Source organism: Vipera ursinii (assembly GCF_947247035.1).
Source record: "Vipera ursinii genome assembly, contig: scaffold_253, whole genome shotgun sequence".
In the NCBI taxonomy this organism is placed as follows: domain Eukaryota; kingdom Metazoa; phylum Chordata; class Lepidosauria; order Squamata; family Viperidae; genus Vipera; species Vipera ursinii.
The window spans coordinates 13028-33884 of NW_028148346.1; the positions used below are offsets into that span (position 1 = coordinate 13028).

Below are 20857 nucleotides of genomic sequence, written 5' to 3' on the forward strand. Positions count from 1 at the left end.
AAGAATTCAGAAACAAATCAGAAACATGTTTACACGATCGCTAGAGGGAAACAATCACTTTCCAGCAGGTTGTCGGGAAAGTTTTTGGTGTACGGGCAGTCCTCGGCGTGTGACCCACAACGGAGGCCAAAATTTCTGTTGCTAAGCGAGACAGTTCTTAAGTGAGTTCTGCCCCATTTTACGACGTTTCCGGCCCCAGATGTTCAGTACATCACAGCCGTTGTTAAGAGAATCTGGCTTCCTGACTCTTGTTTGTGAGGAGGTCGTAAAAGGGGATCGCGTGACCCCGGGGGACACCGCGACCGTCATAAACACGAGTCAGTTGTCAAGCATAAAATTTTTTGATCAACTGACCGTGGGGCTACCGCAATGGTCGCAAGTGTGAGAAACGGTCCTAAGTTACTTTTTTCCAGTGCTGTTGTAACTTCAAATAATAATAATAATAATAATAATAATAATAATAATAATAATAATAATAATAATAATAATAATAATAATAATAATGTCAGAAGGGACCTTGTAGGTCATCTAGTCCAACCCCCTGCTTAGGCAGGAAACCCCATATCATTTCAGACAAACGGCTGTCGCTGAATGAATGGTTGCAAGTCAAGGACTGCTAGTATAGAAGCTTGCTTCAATCTGGTTCTTTCCAATTATGTTGAACAGCAAGTTCTAACAAGCCGGTGGCAACCAGGGCCTATTCAATCAGAATAAGGCTGGAAGGGACCTTGGAGGTCATCTAGTCCAACCAAGCAGGAGAGCCTAGACCATTTTTGACAAGTGACTGTCCAGTCTCTTCTTGAAAACCTCCAGTGATGGAGCGCCCACAACTTCTGGAAGCAAGGAGTCCCACTGGTTTAATTGTTCTCACTGTCACGAAATTCCTCCTTAATTCCAGGTTGCTTCTCTCCTTGGTTGGTTTCCATCCATTGCTTCTCGTCCTGCCTTCAGACGCTTTGGAGAATAGCTTGACTCCCTCTTCTTTAGGGCAGCCCCTGAGATACTGGAAGGCTGCTATCATGTCCCCCCCCTAGTTCTTCTTTTCTCTAGACCGGCCTATACCCGAGTCCTGCAACCCATTCTTCGTATGTTTTTTTTTGTCTCCAGGCCTTTTAATCATCTTAGTTGTTCCTAGTTGTTGGGGAAATGACAAAACTGTGGAACAGTTTTAAGGTTTAGTTCTAATTCCTGAGTTCTCTACCTAGAGTGCAACCACATCTTAGTAAGCAAATAATAATAACAGAGTTGGAAAGGGACCTTGGAGGTCTTCTAGTCCAACCCCCTGCTCAGGCAGGAAACCCTGCACCACTCCAGACAAGTGGCTGTCCAGTCTTGGATGCTTCCCCTGCCCCTTCGCCTTCGCCTTCTCCTCCATCCTTCTTCCTTCCTGTACAATTTGCAACCATTCAAAGTTTCAACGTCACTGGAAGAAAATGACTCGCAACCGGTCCTCGCACTCACAACTGCCGCAGCCTCCCCGTGGTTCACATGATCAAAATTCAGGCACTTTGCAACTGGCCTGTGTTTACAAGGGTTGCAGCATCCACGGGGGTCACGTGATCCCCGTTGGGTGACCTCCCCAGCCGGCTTCCGACAAGCAAAGTTAAAACCGGATGGGCTTAAGGCCTGCGTGATTCAACTCAACGACTGCAGAGATTCGTTTAACAGTGGTGGCAAAAGGGTTGCAAAATGAGGCAAAGCTCACTCAACAACTGTCTTGCTTAGTGACAGAAATGTGAGGGTGACAATATCTGAGGGGCTGCCCCAAAGAAGAGGGGGGGGGTTTCCACCTATTCTCCAGAGTGCCTGAAGGGAGGACAAGAAGCGACGGATGGAAACTCGTCAAGGAGGGAAGCAACCTGGAAATAAGGAGAAATTTCCTGAAAGTGGGAACAATTAACCAGTGGAACTACTTGCCTCCAGAAGTTGTGGATGCTCCATCACTGGAGGCTTTTAAGAAGAGACTGGACAGCAGTTTGTCTGAAATGGTATAGGGGTTTGCTGCTTGAGCAGGGGGTTGGACAGATGACCTCCAAGGTCCCTTCCAACTCTGTTTTTCTATTCTAATTGTGGTCGTAAGCCGAGGAGTACCTGTATTCCGGAGCGTTCCCAGCCCTCTACAGATGAAGGCGGGAATGTTTAGAAAAACATAAAGGATAAACGTGGCTGGTCTAGAAAGCCGGTTTCTATGGGCACAAAATAGTAGCCATGATCGTATTTCCAGAACAACCTACAGGTCAGGTTTTTTTGCTGCTTTTCGGCCCTCTCTCGAAAACATAAGCAAAACATAATCTTGCTGCTATCAGCATTTCAAATATGATGGCAGCTCACATTTCAATGATCTCAGTGTTTAATACTATGCCTCTCTACATATTACAAGAAAGGCAAAAACAGAGACACACAGGCAACTCAGATGAAGGCCTGGAGACCAAAACGTACGAAGAACGGCTGCAGGACTTGGGTTTGGCTAGTCTAAAGAAAAGAAGAAATGGGTGACATGATAGCAGTGTTCAAGTATCTGAGGGGCTGCCCCAAAGAAGAGGGGATCACATTATTCACCAAAGCACCAGAGGGAAAGACGAGAAACAATGGTTGGAAACTGATCAAGGAGAGAAGCAACCTGGAATTAAGGAGAAACTTCCTGATGCTGAGGACAATTAACCAGTGGAACTGCTTGCCACCAGAAGCTGTGAATGCTCCAACACTGGAGGTTTTTAAGAAGAGACTGGACAGCCATTTGTCTGAAATGGTATAGGGTTTCCTGCCTTAGCAGGGGATTGGACTAGATGACCTCCAAGGTTCTATTCTATTCCATTCCATTCCATTCCATTCCATTCTATTCTATTCTATCCTATCCTATATTTCCATTCTGTTCTGTAATTCTATTCTGTAATTCTATTCTGTAATTCTATTCTGTAATTCTATTCTATTCTATTCTATTCTATTCTATTCTATTCTTATTTCCATGTAAACACCATTTTTGCATTTCATTATCAAAGAACACAAAAAGGAATGCAAAAATGTCACCGAGAGCTGCTACAGGGACGTCTTAACCTACCTTGTCTGCTGCTGAAAATCCCACACGGGGGAGTCTGTGTTTTCTATGGTGGCGGTGGTAAGAGGGTTATCGGCGTCCGTGGCCACAAAGGAGACATAGCTACTGGGTGACGTCACGCCGCGCTCTGCAAGAGGACTCCCTGAAAACCGAGCAATTTAAGATGTCACTTTTGCGTTCTGTGACAATTTCACGACAAAGAAACAAAAAGTCTTTTAACATTAACAACAACAACAATAATAATGATAAAGTTGGAAGGGACCTTGCAGGTCATCTAGTCCAGGGCTTTTCAACCAGCGGTACGGGTACCACCTGTGGTACGTTGGCACCTGGCTGGTGGTACGCGACCATTGCAGGAAAGTGGTAGCGAGGGAGGGGAATGAGCTGAACCGGTGGCAGCACCGCACAAGCCTGAGCGAGAGACGGCTGGAGCTGCAGGGCTGACGGGGCTCAGCGGAAGCGCCAGGATCAGCGCCAGGATCCAGCTGGAGCTCAACGCTGATCCTGGCGTGTCTGCTGAGCCCAGAAGAAGCACCGATCAGCTGGAATGTTGCAGCATCTCCAGGATCTTGTGATTGACATTCAGATGCTTAGCAACTGAGTCCTATTTATGACGGTCACAGTGTCCCAGGGTCACGTGAAGTGACCCAAACCTGCTGCAACCACCCAGCAGGGGGAAAATAAAAACCAAACACCCCCCACCCCACCCCCGCTGCCGATCCTCAACAGAAATGCTCCCAACAGTGAAAACCTCGGACAGGAGGAAGAGCGCTGCCGGGCGGGCAGGCAGGTGTCTTCCTCGGCTGTGGCTTGGGGGGGCCCTTTTTTCAGGCCCATTGTAACTTCAAACAGTCACTAAGCGAACTGTTGTAAGTCGAGGACTACCTGTACTTCATCACTTTTTTTTCCTTTTTTTTGGTCATCAAGTTTTTGACACCATGCTAGGCGACTGGTGGTACTTTGGTGTTACCATATACCAGGGGTAGGCAACCTCGGCTCTTTTATGACTCATGGACTTCAACTCCCAGAATTCCTGAGTCAGCATAGCTGACTCAGGAATTCTGGGAGTTAAAGTCCATGAGTCATAAAAGAGCCGAGGTTGCCTACCCCTGCCATATACTAAAAGTGGTACAATGGCTGAAAAGGTTGAAAAGCCCTGATCCAGTCCAATCCCCTGCTCAGGCAGGAAACCCTATACCATTTCAGAAAAAATGGCTTTCCACTCTCTTCTTAAAGACTTCCAGCATTCACAACATCTGGAGGCAGGTTGTTCCACTGGTTAATTTTACTGTCAGGAAATTCCTCCTTAATTCCAGGTTGTTTCTCTCCTTGACTAGTTTCCATCCGTTGCTTCTTCTCCTGCCTTCAGGGGCTTTGGAGAAGAGCTTGACTCCCTCTTCTTTGGGGCAGCCCCTGAGATACTGGAAGGCTGCTATTCTGTCTCCCCTCGTCCTTCTCTTCATTAAACTAGACATCCCCAATTCCAGCAACCGTTCCTCATATGTTTTAGCCTCCAGTCCCCTGATCACCCTTGTTGCTCTTCTCTGCACTCTTCCTAGAGTCTCAACATCTTTTTTTCTTGAACCGTTTCTCGACAGCAAGCTGATCCAGGAAACCTGAGAAAGTGCGTTAACAGAACATAGAATCCTAGAGCTGAAAGGGACCTCAAGAGGTCTTCTAGTCCAACCCCCCCCTCCACTCAAGGCAGGATACCTAAGGCGAAAGAGGTCTGCATTGGAAACGATGTTATGATTCTGGCTTCTTGCAAGGGGCTGACAGTGAAAAAGCTGGACTTTACTAGCCACGTTCGGAGTTGACGTTTCTTTGGGGGAAAAAACGAAAGTTGACATTCTTCTGCCTCTAAAGCCGATTTCATCCTTACAAGATGCAAACAGCCTCTCCGCTTACTGGGTTCTGCCTCTCTCTCTTCTGCCTTCAGATGTGATGTTGGTTTTGTCTTGCGCGCACGCATGTGTGTGTGTGAACAACTACATGTAGTTCTGGACTTGCAGCCATTTCTTCAGTGAGGGTTCAGAGTGACAATGGCGCAAAAATGTTTTTCCTCACTTATGACCCCAGCAGCATCCCCGAGGTCGCGGGATCAAAATTTGGACGGCCGGCAACTGGCTTGTGTGTGTGTGACGGTTGCAGGTGTCCCAGTGTTGCTGGGATCCCCTTGTGTGAACCTCTGACAAGCAATGTCAATGGGGGAAGCTACACTCACTCAAAAACCGTGTTACTTGTTGCAGCGATTCACTTAACAAGCCTGGCGAGAAAAGGAATAAAATGGGGCAAAACTCACTTAATGACTTTCTTGCTTAGCAATGGAAATTTGGGGCTCTGTTGTGGTTGTTAAGTCAAGAATTTACGACAAGGATCATCAAACCTGGACTTAAGACTCGTGGACTTCAACTCCCAGAATTCCTGAGCCAACATGGGGGAACTACAGCCCCTTCATGACTGGTGGACTGAGCCAGCATGGGGGAACTTTGGCCCCTTCATGACTCGTGGACTTCAACTCCCAGAATTCCTGAGCCAGCATGGGGGAAACTTTGGCCCCTTCATGACTCGTGGACTTCAACTCCCAGAATTCCTGAGCCAGCATGGGGGAACTATGGCACCCTTCATGACTGGTGGACTTCAACTCCCAGAATCCCTGAGCCAGCATGGCTCAGCTTGGAAACTCTCCCTTTCCCCTCAGCATGGCTGGCCCAGGAATTCTGGGAGTTGAAGTCCACCAGTCATGAAGTCCTATCCCCTGGCCTAGGCGATATGTTGTTGAGGGAATATATTGCCTGTCATTCCTCAAGATTTGTAATCTGCTCCGCTAAAGGTCCAATCCTCCCTCTAGATCACCCCTGAGCCAGCATGGGGGAACTATGGTCCCTTCATGATTCGTGGACTTCAACTCCCAGAATTCCTGAGCCAGCATGGGGGAACTATGGCCCCTTCATGACTGGTGGACTTCAACTCCCAGAATTCCTCAGCCAGCATGGGGGAACTATGGCCCCTTCATGACTGGTGGACTTCAACTCCCAGAATTCCTCAGCCAGCATGGGGGAACTATGGCCCCTTCATGACTCGTAGACTTCAACTCCCAGAATTCCTCAGCCAGCCATGCTGGCAGACCAAGTCTTAAAGTTTGGTCAAGTTTGAAGACCCCTGATTTACGACCTCTTTATTTCTGTAGTTGCATTTCACTGCACATTCTCCTCCAGTGCCCAGGGTGCTCCAGGGGAGTAAAACACCCAGATAATAGTATTAGACTTTTTCCTAGAACATTAATTCTGTTTTCCTGTCCTGGGTGGCCTTTTGACTCCTGTTTCTTTTGCACCAATGGCTGTCCTCTTCCAGCAGCTGCCCACTGTACCTTCAACTAATGCACTTTCTCATCCTTGTCCAAAGAAAGTTATTATATAAAAATAAGCAAATCTACCCACTTCTGGTTTCGACTGCAAAATCCTGGATGCTCTGTAATAAAACTCTATAGGCTATGGCCTTGAGCAATAAAGAATAGAATAGAATAGAATAGAATAGAATAGAATAGAATAGAATAGAATAGAATAGAATAGAATAGAATAGAATAGAATAGAATAGAATAGAATAGAAAATATGGAATAGAATAGAATAGAATAGAATAGAATAGAATAGAATAGAATAGAATAGAATAGAATAGAAATATAGAATGTGATGAGAATAGAATAGAATAGAATTATAGAATAGAATTTGGATAGAAGAATAGAATAGAATAGAATAGAATAGAATAGAATAGAATAGAATAGAATAGAACAGAATAGAATAGAATAGAAATATAGAATGTGATGAGAATAGAATAGAATAGAATTATAGAATAGCATTTGGATAGAAGAATAGAATAGAATAGAATAGAATAGAATAGAATAGAATAGAATAGAATAGAATAGAATAGAATAGAATAGAATAGAATAGAATAGAAATATAGAATGTGATGAGAATAGAATGGAACAGAATAGAAATACAGAATAGAAATATAGAATAGAGTAGAGTAGCGTAGAGCAGAATGAAATAGAAATAGAAACAGAAATAGAACAGAACTGAATAGAATAGAATACAGAACAGAATAGGGAAGAGATCAGAATTAGAATACAGAGCAGAATAGAGTACAACAGAATTAGAATACACATATTTCAAGCTAATGATAAAGAACATTGTAGATCCAAAAAAGTGAGGCACTGAAACAAGGTAAAAGAATAAAGTAAAGCATTAAAAATATAAAGAAGTTTCCACAGCTCATTTTTCCTTTCCCTTCAATACAGTGGCCAATAACCACTGTATTTTTATCTTTCCTGAAATCTTGGAGGTTGTTCCCTAGGCTTATTTAAACCATTTTATATAATGCTCTTCAACTGATTTTTTTTAAAAAAACACACACACAACATATTTCAAATGTCTAAACTGGCCTTGTTCTACGACGTGTCACAAATGAGAAGCAAATCTAGGTTAAATTTAGAGAAGTAGATTCAGGTAGTCCTCAAATTATGACCGTCACTGAGTCCAAAATTTCCACCGTTAAGCGAGACATTGGATAAGGGAGTTTTGCCCCCCCCTTCTCGCCACAGTTCAGTGAATCATCGCAGTCCTTAAGCGAGCGACATGGTTGTTAAGGGAGCGTTGCCCCGTTTTACGACCTTTCTTGCCACTGTTGTTAAGTGAATCTGGCTGCCACCATTGACTTTGTGCTTGTCAGAAGGTCGCCAAAAGGGATCACTGCGACCGTCATAAATATGAACCAGTGGCCATGCCTCCAAATTTTGGGGATGCTGCAACGGTCGTTAAGTGTGGCAAAACGGCCGTACGTCTTCTGTTTCAGCGCCGCTCCGACTCTGAGCGGTCACTAAACAGACGGTCGTTGAGAAACCCCCTCCCTTGTATAAAATCCTTTCCTTTCTGATCGGTCCCTCTTCCCCACCCCTGTACGAGAAACGGCCGCTTTCATTAGATGTCAAGCTTGGCCTTCCTTTGAATAGCTTTCGAGAAAAAGGAGAAATTAGCCACACGCGCTTTGGGCTCCCACTGTGGACGTAACTCGAGGGCGGCCGGTGCAACGCGAGACGCTACGATCATTTAAAAAACATAAATCAAAGCGCAAGAATGCGCTGAAGCGTTGAGCGGCCCTTCCTGAAAGCAGAGACAAAAATAAATAATACGATAGAACTCGCGGGTGGATTGGAAGAAACTCAAGGACTATTTGAAGAAATATTGTCATATCGACTAGTTTGAAAGGGACTTGGAAGTGTTTATAGGTTGCAGTTTTAGAGTTCCATGTTTAGTATTAAGGATAATATGAAACAACGATTGTTGAATGATAAGAAGTTAAATACAGATCGATATTAAATATGATTTAAAATTATGAAATAGAAATTGCTAATGATGATCTACGAAGAAACGCAGATAGGGGGGACGGGACTCGAGGAAGTCACCTGAAAATGATTAGAAAGATTAGGAATAACGGAAGTTAAGTATTCTTGTTGTATTTTCGTTGCTTGCATTGTTTATGTATGTCTTATTTTTTATATGTATTTTTTTGTTTAAATATACGTTTACATAAAAGCAATAAATTTTTTTTAAAAAATAAATAAATAATACGATAAACTCAAATAAAACTTCGGAGGAATGGGCCAGCGGTGCGAGGAGGAGGAGGAGGGAAGCGGCACTCTGAGCGAGGGGAGGAAACTCTGAAAATCATTTCCCGACTGCTCTTTCACCTGCTCTTCAGCCACGCCGCTCTGGAAGCCGGCGGTGTGCTTACCAAAAAGAGTTTCTTGGGGGGGTGGGTGGGAGGGAAATACGAGAAGGCGCTGAATGGATTCGTCTGGTTTGGCCCGGTTGGGCTGGCCTTCGGCATGAAGTACTGGGGCGCAACGGGACGGAACAATTGGGGGGGGGATTTTTAAGGGCAGAGCGCAAGGGCCAAGGAAACAGTCCGCGGGGGAGGAAATTCTAGGAATAAGGTCCGCCGGGCACCAAAAGCAGAACAAAGGGCTGTTTCTCAAGCCTGGCCCCCTTCGATTCCTGCCTGCGCTTGCGTTCCGTTCCGATCCACTCTGCTCTATTCTTTTATCCGACTCATAGCTGGCCCTAAATGGTGAGTTCTAGTCCCACTTTAGCTACAAAAGCCATCTGGGTGACTTTGGGCCAATCACCAGGAGATCGTGAGTTCTAGTCGTGTCTTAGGCACGAAAACCAGCTGGTGACTAGGACAAACACTAGGAGACGGTGAGTTCTAGTCCCACCTTAGGCATGAAAGCCATCTGGGTGACTTTGGGCCAATCACCAGGAGACAGTGAGTTCTAGTCCTGCTTTAGCCATGAAAGGTGGCTGGAGGGACTTTGGGCCAATCACCAGGAGACAGTGAGTTCTAGTCCTGCTTTAGCCATGAAAGGTGGCTGGGGGGACTTTGGGCCAATCACCAGGAGACAGTGAGTTCTAGTCCTGCTTTAGCCATGAAAGGTGGCTGGGGGGACTTTGGGCCAATCACCAGGAGACAGTGAGTTCTAGTCCCGCCTTAGGCATGAAAGCCATCTGGGTGACTTTGGGCCAATCACCAGGAGACAGTGAGTTCTAGTCCTGCTTTAGCCATGAAAGGTGGCTGGGGGGACTTTGGGCCAATCACCAGGAGACAGTGAGTTCTAGTCCCGCCTTAGGCATGAAAGCCATGTGGATGACTTTGGGCCAATCACCAGGAGACAGTGAGTTCTAGTCCTGCTTTAGCCATGAAAGGTGGCTGGGGGGACTTTGGGCCAATCACCAGGAGACAGTGAGTTCTAGTCCCTCCTTAGACATGAAAGCCATCTGGGTGACTTTGGGCCAATCACCAGGAGACGGTGACTTCTAGTCCCTCCTTAGGCATGAAAGCCATCTGGGTGACTTTGGCCCAATCAGCTGGAGACAGTGAATTCTAGTCTTGCTTTAGGCACAAAAGCCAGCTGGGTGACTCTGGGCCAATCGCCAGGAGACGGTGAGTTCTAGTCCCGCCTTAGGAATGAAAGCCGGCTGGGTGACTTTGGGCCAATCACCAGGAGGCGGTGAGTTCTAGTCCTGTCTTAGGCACGAAAACCAGCTGGTGACTATGTGCCAATCACCCAGGAGATGGCTGCCCCCCTTCTACTTCCAGCTTGGCTGAATTGCAAACGCCTGCATTTTATTTTATCATTGTATTGTATTGTACACGTAGTCCTTCAATTACGACCACAACTGAGCCCAAAATTTCTGTTGCTTCAGCGAAACATTTGCTAAGTGGAGCTTTGCCCCATTTTACAACCTTTCTTGCCACAGTTGTTAAGTGAACCACTGTGGTTGTTAGGAACATGGTTGTTAAGTGAATCTGGCTTCTCCATTGACTTTGCTCGTCAGAAGGTCGCAAAAGGGGATCACGTGACCCTGGGATGCTGCGACCGTCATAAATACGAGTCAGTTGCCAAGCGTGCCAATTTTGATCATGTGACCACCGGGATGCTGCAACGGTCGTAAGTGTGAAAAACAGTCACAGGTCACTTTTTTTCAGCGACGCTGGAACTTTGAACAAATTGTTGTAAGTCGGGGACTATCTTAATATAGTATGTAGCTAACTAACATAGGGACGCGGTGGCTCACTGCGTTAAGACACTGAGCTTGTCAATCAGAAGGTCGGCAGTTTGGCAGATCGAATCCCGAGTGCCGCGTAGCAGAGTGAGCGCCTGTTACGCGTCCCAGCTTCTGCCAACCTAGCAGTTCGAAAGCACGTAAAAATGCAAGTAGGAAAATAGGGACCGCTCCGGTGGGAAGGTAACGGCGTTCCGTGCGCCTCTGGCGTCTAGTCATGCCGGCCACATGACCACGGAGACGTCCTCGGACAAGCGCTGGCTCTTCGGCTTTGAAACGGAGATGAGCACCGGCCCCTAGAGTCGGAAACGACTAGCACGCGTGTGCGGGGGAACCTTTACCTTTTTACCTTTAGCTAACGTATATAAATAACAAACCTCCTTTAGTTTTTTGTTTTTTAAAAAAAATTATATGAACTGTGGGCCACGAGTTGGACATGCCTCTTTTAAAGCTTATCTGAACCAATTAGAGTTTTTCCGATGTTTCTAAAATATTATTAAAGGCCCTACGAATGACGAATTTGAAGGCCACACCGTAAAGAAAAAAAAGATGGGGATTATATGCTAGTTGGAGGATTGCAGAGGGCACCCACACCTATCAGAACTGTCAGTTCACACCTGTGCTTCGCAGTTGTTCAACGCCAGTCTGCCGTGGCCCCTGGGCAGGAGGGGCAAGTAAAAGTGATGGAAATAAGTGCTCCAACTCCTCTTCCTCCTCCTCCTCCTCCTCCGAACCGGCCTCTGAGGGTGCCACGAAGTGCAGCTGCAAGACAGCTTACACGCAGAGTGACTGCTTCAAAAACATCTTCTTTGACTGAGCGATGGGAGCAGTAATGGGAAGGGTCTGGGAGGGAAAAGTTAGACCTAGGGCAGGCCTTTTCAACCTTTTCCCCCATTGTACCACTTTTAGGATATGGCAAACATCAGACTACCACCTTGATGACCAAAAAAAAAAAAAGGAAAAAAGTGATAAGTACAGGTAGTCCTCGACTTACAACAGTTGGCTTAGTGACTGTTCGAAGTTACAATGGCCCTGAAAAAAATGCCCCCCCCGAGCCACAGCCGAGCAAGACACCTGCCTGCCTGCCCGGTGGCGCTCTTCCTCCTGTCCGAGGTTTTCACTGTTGTGAGGATTGGCAGGGGGGGTGGGGTGGGGTGTATTTGGTTTTTATTCCCCCACCCCCTCTGCTGGGTGGTTGCAGCAGGTTTTGGTCCCTTCACGTGACCCTGGGACACTGTGACCGTCATAAATATGAATGAGTTGCCAAGCATCTGAATGTCAATCACAAGGCCCTGGAGATGCTGCAACATTCCAGCTGATCGGCGCTTCTTCTGGGCTCAGAAGCGCCAGGATCGGCACCCAGCTCCAGCTGGATCCTGGCGCTGATCCTGGTGCTTCCGCTGAGCCCCGACAGCCCTGCAGCTCCAGCCGTCTCTCGCTCAGGCTTGTGCGGTGCTGCTACCGGTTCAGCTCATTCCCCTCCCCCGCTGCCACTTTTCTAGGATGGTCGCGTACCACCTGCCAGGTGCCAATGTACCACAGGTGGTACCCGTACCGCTGGTTCAAAAGCCCTGGAGTAGGGACTTGGTAGGCGAATCTCAGTTCTGGCTTTGTTTTACCGCAGACATGTCAAACACAAGGCCCGGGGGCCAGATCCGGCCCGCAAAGTGGTTTCATGTGGCCCGCGAAGCCATCCTGAGAACAGTGAGGGAATGGCCCCCATTGCCTTGGCCCTGGCCCAGAGACCGTACTTCTGCCAGAGACCCTCAGATCTGTCCCACTCCTGCCCAGGCCCTCATAGGCACCCTTGATGTGAACGATGCAGAGTTGGCCATGCCCACCCAGTACGCCATATGCACTCTAGCCACACCCTCCCAGTAGGCCACACCCACCCAGGCCATACCCACCCGGCCCCCTGAGGGCAACCACAATGCTGATGCGGCCCTCAATGAAATTGAGTTTGACACCCCTGTTTTACCGTAAGCCACTCGAGCTTTAGTATACGATACGTAAACGAATGGAGTCAAGGATCGCTTAAAGCAGACATGTCAAACACAAGGCCCGGGGGCCGGATCCGGCCTGCGAAGTGGTTTCATGTGGCCCGCAAAGCCATCCTGGAAACAGTGAGGGAACGTCCCCCACTGCCTTGGCCCTGGCCCAGAGACCCTCCTTCTGCCAGAGACCCCCAGATCTGTCCCACTCCTGCCCAGGCCCCCATAGGCACCCTTGATGCAAACGATGTAGAGCTGGCCACGCCCACCCAGTAGGCCATACGCACTCTAGCCACGCCCACCCAGTAGGCCACACCCACCCAAGCCACACCCACCCGGCCCCCTGAGGGCAACCGCAATGCTGATGCGGCCCTCAATGAAATTGAGTTTGACACCCCTGGCTTAAAGGTTCAAGTTGAGGCAGGACTGACACCCGCTTACCTTTTAAGCTTAGGTGCATGGCTCTTTCCACGAGGATGCTCGCAGCGAATGTGTCCTCCAGATCCCTCACAGGAGGCTTCTCCTGGGGGAGCTCGTCGATGGAAGGATTTGCCTCCGAGCGGACTCCCAGTTCCTGTTCTGCTGCCTTCTTTTCTTCAACACTGTTGCTGTTACTGCTATCCCGGTCATCTTCAGAGTTCCCAGGCCCGCCGGATGGACCGGCAGGTGTCACCGCAATGTGAATGCGCAGCGCGGCTCCCCCCAGGTTGGCAGCGTTTCGTCGGAACAAGGGAAAGACACCTGCGACAAGGGGAGGAAGTGAGGCTCATTCAAAATGAGAATGAGAAGAAGTCGCTTGGTTTTCGAAGGAGGAACCCACCACAGGTTGAGTTGGCCATCGGTTCACGGTGCCGTAGAACCTACCTTAAATTGAACCAACTTTTTACAGGTCGTCCTTGACTTGTGACCACAGTTGAGCCCAAAATTTCCACTGGTAAGCGAGGCAGTTGTTAAGTGACTTTTACAACCTTTCTTGCCATCGTTCAAAGTTTCAACAGCACTGGAAAAAAAGGACTTGGGACTGTTTCTCACACTCACGACTTGTCGCAGCATCCCAACGGTCACGTGATCAGAATTCGGACGCTTGGCAACCGGCTCACATTTATGACGGTTGCAGTATCCTGGGGTCACGTGACCCCCTTTTGTGACCTTTTGACAAGCAGTCAATGGGGAGAAGCCAGATTCGCTTAACGAACTGTGTTACCCACTTAACAACTTCAGTGATTGGTTTAACAACAGCGACAAGAAAGGTTGTAAAATGGGGGCAGAACTCTCAGCTGTCTTGCTTAGCCACAGAAATTTTGGTCGCAAGTCGAGGATTACCTGCACTTTCCTTTAAAAACTGCTATAAACATACCACTGACTGTTTTCTTCTTTCGTGGGCTGTCTGCCAGTGATGCCAGGTCCACGTAGGCTGATCCGATCAAGCGATCGGTATCCCGCGGTCTTTCCGCATCACCATCTTTGCCGTAGGCTCGCCACACCTGGAGTTCCAGTTTTTCTTCCCTGAAATACCAGAATAACGCTGGACTGGACTGGAGCTCCATATGGTTGGGATTCTTAAACGTCACAGTCACGTGTTTCTCGCCTTCTGTTATTTTTGGCCTCCTCAGTGAGGTCCAAGCGGCTTCTTGATCGTACAGTTTGTAGCGGAGGTAGCAATAGACGCTTTTATTTAAGTGGGTCTGTCCTGCGAGTAGCATGCTCTGTAACGGTAACCACAGCCGAGGAGTAGAAACAGTCACACGGACCGTTGTCGAAGGGGAGTGTCCTTCACTCTCGCTATCCTCCAGCAGATCATCAGAGCAGCGTTCCTTCCAACTCCAGCCTAGGAGATCTGCAGTCTCTAGAACACGCTCTCGGTCTCCGGGGTGAACAAATGCAACTGAAAGGTCCAAGCCTCCGGCGACGGTTTGCAAGACGTTTGCACACCGCGATGTTGAGAGATCCTCTGGGAGAATGACGGGGTACCAACCTCTGAGACCTTGTAAAGGAAACACAAAGAGAATGAGTTCTTGATGAAAGAAAGAAAGAAAGAAAGAAAGAAAGAAAGAAAGAAAGAAAGAGAGGAAGGAAACAAAGGAAGGAAACAAAGGAAGGAAAAGAAAGAGAAGGAAGGAAGAAGAAAGGAAAAGAGAAAGAGAAAGAAAGAGAGAAAGAAAGAAAGAAAGAAAGAAAGAAAGAAAGAAAGAAAGAAAGAGGGAGGAAGGAAGGAAGGAAACAAAGGAAGAAAAAAAAGAGAAAGGAAGAAAGAAAGAAAGAAAGAAAGAAAGAAAGAAAGAAAGAAAGAAAGAAAGAAAGAAGAAAGGAGAAGAGAAAGAAAAAGAAAAAGGGAAGGCAACAAAGGAAGGAAAAGAAAGAAAAAGGAAGAAAGAAAGAAGGAAAAGAAAGAAAGAAAGAAAGAAAGAAAGAAAGGAGAGAGAGAGAAAGAAAGAAAGAAAGGAAGAAAGGAAGAAAGAAAAAGAGGAAGGAAACAAAGGAAGGAAAAGAAAGAGAAGGAAGGAAGAAGAAAGGAAAAGAGAAAGAGAAAGAAAGAAAGAAAGAAAGAGGGAGGAAGGAAACAAAGGAAGAAAAAGAAAGAAGAAAGGAAAAGAGAAAGAAAAAGAAAAAGGGAAGGCAACAAAGGAAGGAAAAGAAAGAAAGAAAGAAGGAAAAGAAAGAAAGAAAGAAAGAAAGGAGAGAGAAAGAAAGAAAGAAAGGAAGAAAGAAAAAGAGGAAGGAAACAAAGGAAGGAAAAGAAAGAGAAAGAAAGAAAGAAAGAAGAAAGGAAAAGAGAAAGAAAAAGAAAAAGGGAAGGCAACAAAGGAAGGAAAAGAAAGAAAAAGGAAGAAAGAAAGACACAGGAAGGAAGGAAACAAAGGAAGGGGCAAAAAGAGAAAGGAAGGAAGGAAGAATGGAAAAGAAAAAGAAAAAGAAGGGGAAGGCAACAAAGGAAAAAAAGAAAGAAAAAGGAAGAAAGAAAGAAGGAAAAGAGAAAGAAAGAAAGAAAGAGGAAGGAAGGAAACAAAGGAAGGAAAAGAAAGAGAAAGGAAGAAAGAAAGAAGAAAGGAAAAGAGAAAGAAAAAGAAAGGGAAGAAAAAGGAAAAGAAAGAAAAGAAGGAAGAACGAAAGAAAGAGAGGAAGGGAGGGAAGGAGGAAGGAAGATCTATCTTTCATGCTACATCATTTATTTATTTGTTCCAAGTTGTTATCGTTGTCCAACTCTGATGAACTTTTGAGTAGGAAACCACAAAACAATCCATTAAAAAAAACCCCGGCAAAAACACCCAAACCACACAAGGCAGCCCTGGGACGAATTCTTTAAAAGCAACACAAGACAATTCAACAAAACAACGCAGGTCCCAACAGAAGAGAAGAATCCGCAGGGGATTCTCTGGTGGTTTTCTTCCAGAGGTTTCGTGACCCAACTAGGCAGTGATTTGCGAAAGTAAGAAAGGCTCGAGGCAAAATTAAATAAATCGTAACGACGAAGGGCGCGTCTGGCGCGCCAGGGGACTCTAGGGCAAGAGCCTCCCGGCCACAGATGCCCCCTTGCACCAGGTTGTCCACCTGGCTGGTGATAAGCGCTGTTCTGTACCAGCCTGCTACCGGCCCTGCAGAAAAGGCAGGGACAACCCCTTTACAAACGGCAAGAGGCTGGAACTAAGCCTGCCAAATTTATTAACATAAAACAGAGCAAGACAAGACACCAACCATGAAACAGGAGCTATGAAACAGGAACTATCCAAGCGGTTGCCTTCAGCAAACCAGCCCTCCCACGCATTCCCCTTTTATACTTCTCTCTGCCTCCTTCCGAGGAGCCCCATTGCCTTCCTCTGTTTACTCCTGATTGACTGCCTCCTGCGTCGGGCGTCCTTGAACAGGGCCAGCTGTGGGTCATCTTCATCCACACTGTCAGGCTCACACAGCTGGGTCTCCGTGGTGACCAAGTGGGAGGGGCCTGGCTGAGGGCTCTCATCAGCAAGATCTTCAACACCCCCCTCCTCCTCCTCTGAGTCGTCCAACCCAACTGCCGAACCCACAGGCTGACCCTTACTTTACTTTACTTTACTTTACTTTTATTAAATTTGTATACCGCCCTTCTCCCTGAATCACAACAAGCGCAGAGGTCACGGTGAAACGTGGCGGCGTCTTTACCTGATCTTCGAATTAACAGCTCTCGGGTAGGAACGCTTACGGTTCCCAGCAGGCAGTCTTTCAACGTTTGTGTTTCCCTCGGAGCAGCTGCAAGAGTTAAGGAACAATGATGATGTAAATTTTCTCATCGTAATAATTGGAATTCATCTCCTCCTGGAAGGTATCAATCAAGAGCAGGGCTCTCCCAACGCGGCTACCGTGTGGACTTCAACTCCCAGGATATCCACAGCCACGTCAGCAACCGGTCTGAATTTAGACTTGTCCTCCTGCATCTGGCAGTCACAAGGCCACCACCGATGATGGTTTCGTTGAAAACCGTCATTTAGTTCCGGTTCGGGGCAAAAACGCTCCAGAGCAAACGGCGAGTCAGCTGAACGGCCGCGCCGTTTGCTTAATGACTGCTGCAAAATCAACTTTGGCCACATGAAGTGGCTCGTTTTATGACTGTCACAATTTACGGCCATAATTGGCAGGCTCCATTGAGGTTGTAACTTGAGGACTCTATCTATCTATCTATCTATCTATCTATCTATCTATCTATCTATCTATCTATCTATGACCTATTTTTCTTTCTTTCTTTCTATCTATCTATCATCTATTTTTCTATCATCTATCACCTATTTTTCTATCTATCTGTCTGTCTGTCTATCTGTCTATCTATCTATCTATCTATCTATCTATCTATCTATCTATCTATCTATCTATCATCTAAATATACCTTATGTCTATCATCTATCATGCCATATCTATCTATAAATCAATCAATCAATCTATCTATCTATCTATCTATCTATCTATCTATCTATCTATCTATTTTTCTATCATCTATCACCTATTTTTCTATCTGTCTAACTGTCTGTCTATCTATCTATCTATCTATCTATCTATCTATCTATCTATCTATCATCTATCTATCTATTTATCTATTTATCTATCTAGATATAGATATACTAACAAGCATACAATTAAGCTGTTCAACTACAGGGACTTACTACAGCCCTCGACTTACTAGCATTCGTTTAGTGACACTTCGAAGTTACAACAGCACTGAACAAAGGGACTTACGACCATTTTCACACCTATGACCGTCACAGCATCCCCGTGGTCGTGTGGTAAAAAGCTGGACACTTGGCAACTGACGGTTGCAGCAGCCCGGGGTCACGCCCTTTTGCGACCTTCTGACGTGCAAAGTCAAAGGGGAAGCCGGATTCACTTAACAACCGTTTCACTAACTTGAACAATACAGGGATTCACTTAATGTATGCGGCAAGGCAAGTCGTAAAATGGGACTCACTAAAACAAACGTCTCGCTTAGCGACATAAATTCTGGGCTAAACTGTGGTCGTAGGTCGAGGACTACCTGTGTTCCTTGACATGACAGCCAGGGAAACTGAAACCATTAAGAACCCTTGGCAGTGCCACATGGGCCAGGTAGTGCCAATCAAGTAGAGCCCTTTCTGAAAATGTCTCCTCATATCTCAATCAAGGGAAGGGAAATTGCACTGAAGTACAGGCAGTCCTCGACTTTACGACCACAACTGAGCCCAAACTTTCTGTTGCTGAGACACTTCTTAAGCGAGTTTTGCCCCATTTTATGACTTTTCTTGCCAACGTTGTTCAGTGAATCACTGCCGTTGTTAATCGAATCACGTGGCTGTTCAGCAACTCCAGCTTCCCCCCCAGACTTTGCTTATCAGAAGGTCGCAAAAAGGGGATCACGTGACCCCGGGACACGGCGACCCGTCATAAAAACGAGTCAGTCGCCAAATATCTGAATTTTGATCACGTGACCCGGGGAGGATGAAACGGTCGTTAAGTGCGAAAAACAGGTCACAAGCCCTTTTCTTTTCACTGCCGCTGTAACTCTGAACGGTCGCTAAATGAACCATTGTAAATTGAGGACCGCCTATATACCGCAGCATTCACCATCGATGAATCCAGGCCTCCCAGCTTTTGGGGCTACGTTGTGCAGTTCGACAACCGGACCCACTTCCGTTTGTCGCACCTGACTTCAGGGGCTGGTGATAGAGCTGGAATACCATCTCGGACCGCTGCAGGAGTTCCCCAAGGCAGCAGGCTTCTCCGCTGCTCCTCTGGACCACGAGACGGCAGGGGAGCTCGGCGTGGTGCTCAAACGCGGGACAGAACGAGCGAGCCACGGTTCTCGTCCTGCGCCGCTCCGCCTCCGGAAGGAAGGGGAGCTGTATCGACACGTAGGTGTTGAGCCCAATTTCCGCACTGTATTGCAACGAAGGGTACTTTTCGGCCACTGCCCTAAGCGACGAGAAGAAAACATTGATTTTATTTATTTATTTATTTAGACAGGTCGTCCCCGACTTACATCCGCTCGTTTAGTAACCGTTCCAAGTGACGACGCTTGTAGAAAAGGGGACCTATGAGTGTTTTTCGCACTAACAGTGTTGTGACGTCTCCACGGTCACTTCGAAGTTACAACAGCGCTGATAAAAGTGACTAATGACCATTTGTCTGAAATGGTATAGGGTTTCCTGCCTGAGCAGGGGGTTGGACTAGATGACCTCCAAGGTCCCTTCCAATTTTTATTTTTATTTTTATTATTATTATTATTGTTGTTGTTATTTCCACACCTACGACGATCGCAGTGTCCCTGTAGTCACCTGATCAAAACTCGGAGGCTTGGAAACTGGCTATTTATGATTGTCGTGCTGTCCCCGGGTGACGTGACCCCCTTTTGCGACCTTCTGACGAGCAAAGTCAAGGGGGGGGGGGAAGCCGGATTCACTTAACCACCGACTGACTAACTTAACAGCTCGATTCCTTTAACGGCGGGGATTCACTTAACAGCTGTAAGCAAGAAAGGTCATCAAACGGGACGAAACTCCCTTTACTATGTTCTTTTTTCGCAACGGAAATTTGGGGCGCCATTCTGGTCGCATGTCGTTAAGTGAATCGTCGTGGCTGTTAAGTTAGTAACTTGGTCTTTAAGAGAATCCGGCTTCCCCATTGACTTTGCCTGTCGGAAGGCCGCAAAAAGGGGGACCACACGACCCTGGGACGCTGCGACCGTCATAAATACGAGTCGGTTGCCAAGTGGCTGAATTTTGATCACGCGACCACGGGGGATGCTGCAACGGTGGTTAAGGGTGCCAAACGGCCACGAGCCGTGCTTTCCAGTGCTGCTGTACCTTCGAACCGTCACTAAGTGAACGGTCGTAAGTCGAGGATCCTCTGTATTGAGCTTTCAACTCCTCCTTACCTGGCCGCTGCTTGCAAGCCGGCCGCTGCGTGGATTTGGAGGGAGAGGGAAACGGTTTGAGCCTCTAGCAGGCTTTCGTTTCCTTGCAAAGTCTGTCGGTACGTTACGCTCACTTGCAGCAAACCTGGGAAAAAAAAAAAGGACAGGGAGAAGAAAAGGCAGGTTGCTGAATGCAGGGAGTCCTCGACTTACGACCACGATGGAGCCCCAAAATTTCTGTTGGCCCGCGAGATGTTTGTTAAGTGAACTTTGCCCCATTTTATGACCTTCCGTGCCACAGTGGTTAAGTGGATCACTGAACAATTGTTAAGTTAGTAACACGGTCGTTAAACGAATCTGGCTTTCCCACTGGCTTGGCTGGTCAGAAGGTCTCAAAAGGGGCTCACGTGACCCCAGGGACACGGCCACCGTCATAAATGTGAGGCCATTGCCAAGTGGCCGAATTTTGATCACCTCACCACAGGGATGCTGCAATGGGCGTGTGAAACAGGGCCATAAATCACTTTTTGAAATCCCATTGTAACTATGAATGCTCGCTAAATGGATGTAAGTTGAGGACTACCTGTACAGAATAGCAGAGTTGAAAGGGACCTTGGAGGTCTTCTAGTCCAACCCCCTGCTCAAGCAGGAGACCCTAGACCAGGGGTGGGCAACCTTGGCTCTTTTATGACTGCTGGACTTCAACTCCCAGAATTCCTGAGCCAGCCATGCTGAGGGGAAAGGGAGCGGTTTCCAAGTTGAGCCATACTGGCTCAGGAATTCTGGGAGTTGAAGTCCATGAGTCATAAGGGGCCATAGTTCCCCCATGCTGGCTGAGGA

The 20857-nt window shown here is 47.0% G+C and overlaps 1 protein-coding gene across 1 annotated transcript in view; it reads right to left on the reverse strand.

The window, feature by feature from the left end:
* The window catches only part of LOC310650531 (C2 domain-containing protein 3-like), a gene marked incomplete at both ends in the record, with an annotated part of 33185 nt that extends 13023 nt beyond the window's left edge, over positions 1–20162 (reverse strand). Inside the window, 6 exons of the mRNA XM_083380095.1 lie at positions 3059–3197; positions 13108–13407; positions 14024–14650; positions 16804–16890; positions 18809–19077; positions 20039–20162. Of these exons, the coding sequence (XP_083236221.1) occupies positions 3059–3197; positions 13108–13407; positions 14024–14650; positions 16804–16890; positions 18809–19077; positions 20039–20162 (1546 nt within the window). The remainder of the gene's footprint in view (positions 1–3058; positions 3198–13107; positions 13408–14023; positions 14651–16803; positions 16891–18808; positions 19078–20038) is intronic.
* Between the last annotated feature and the right edge of the window lie 695 nt (positions 20163–20857).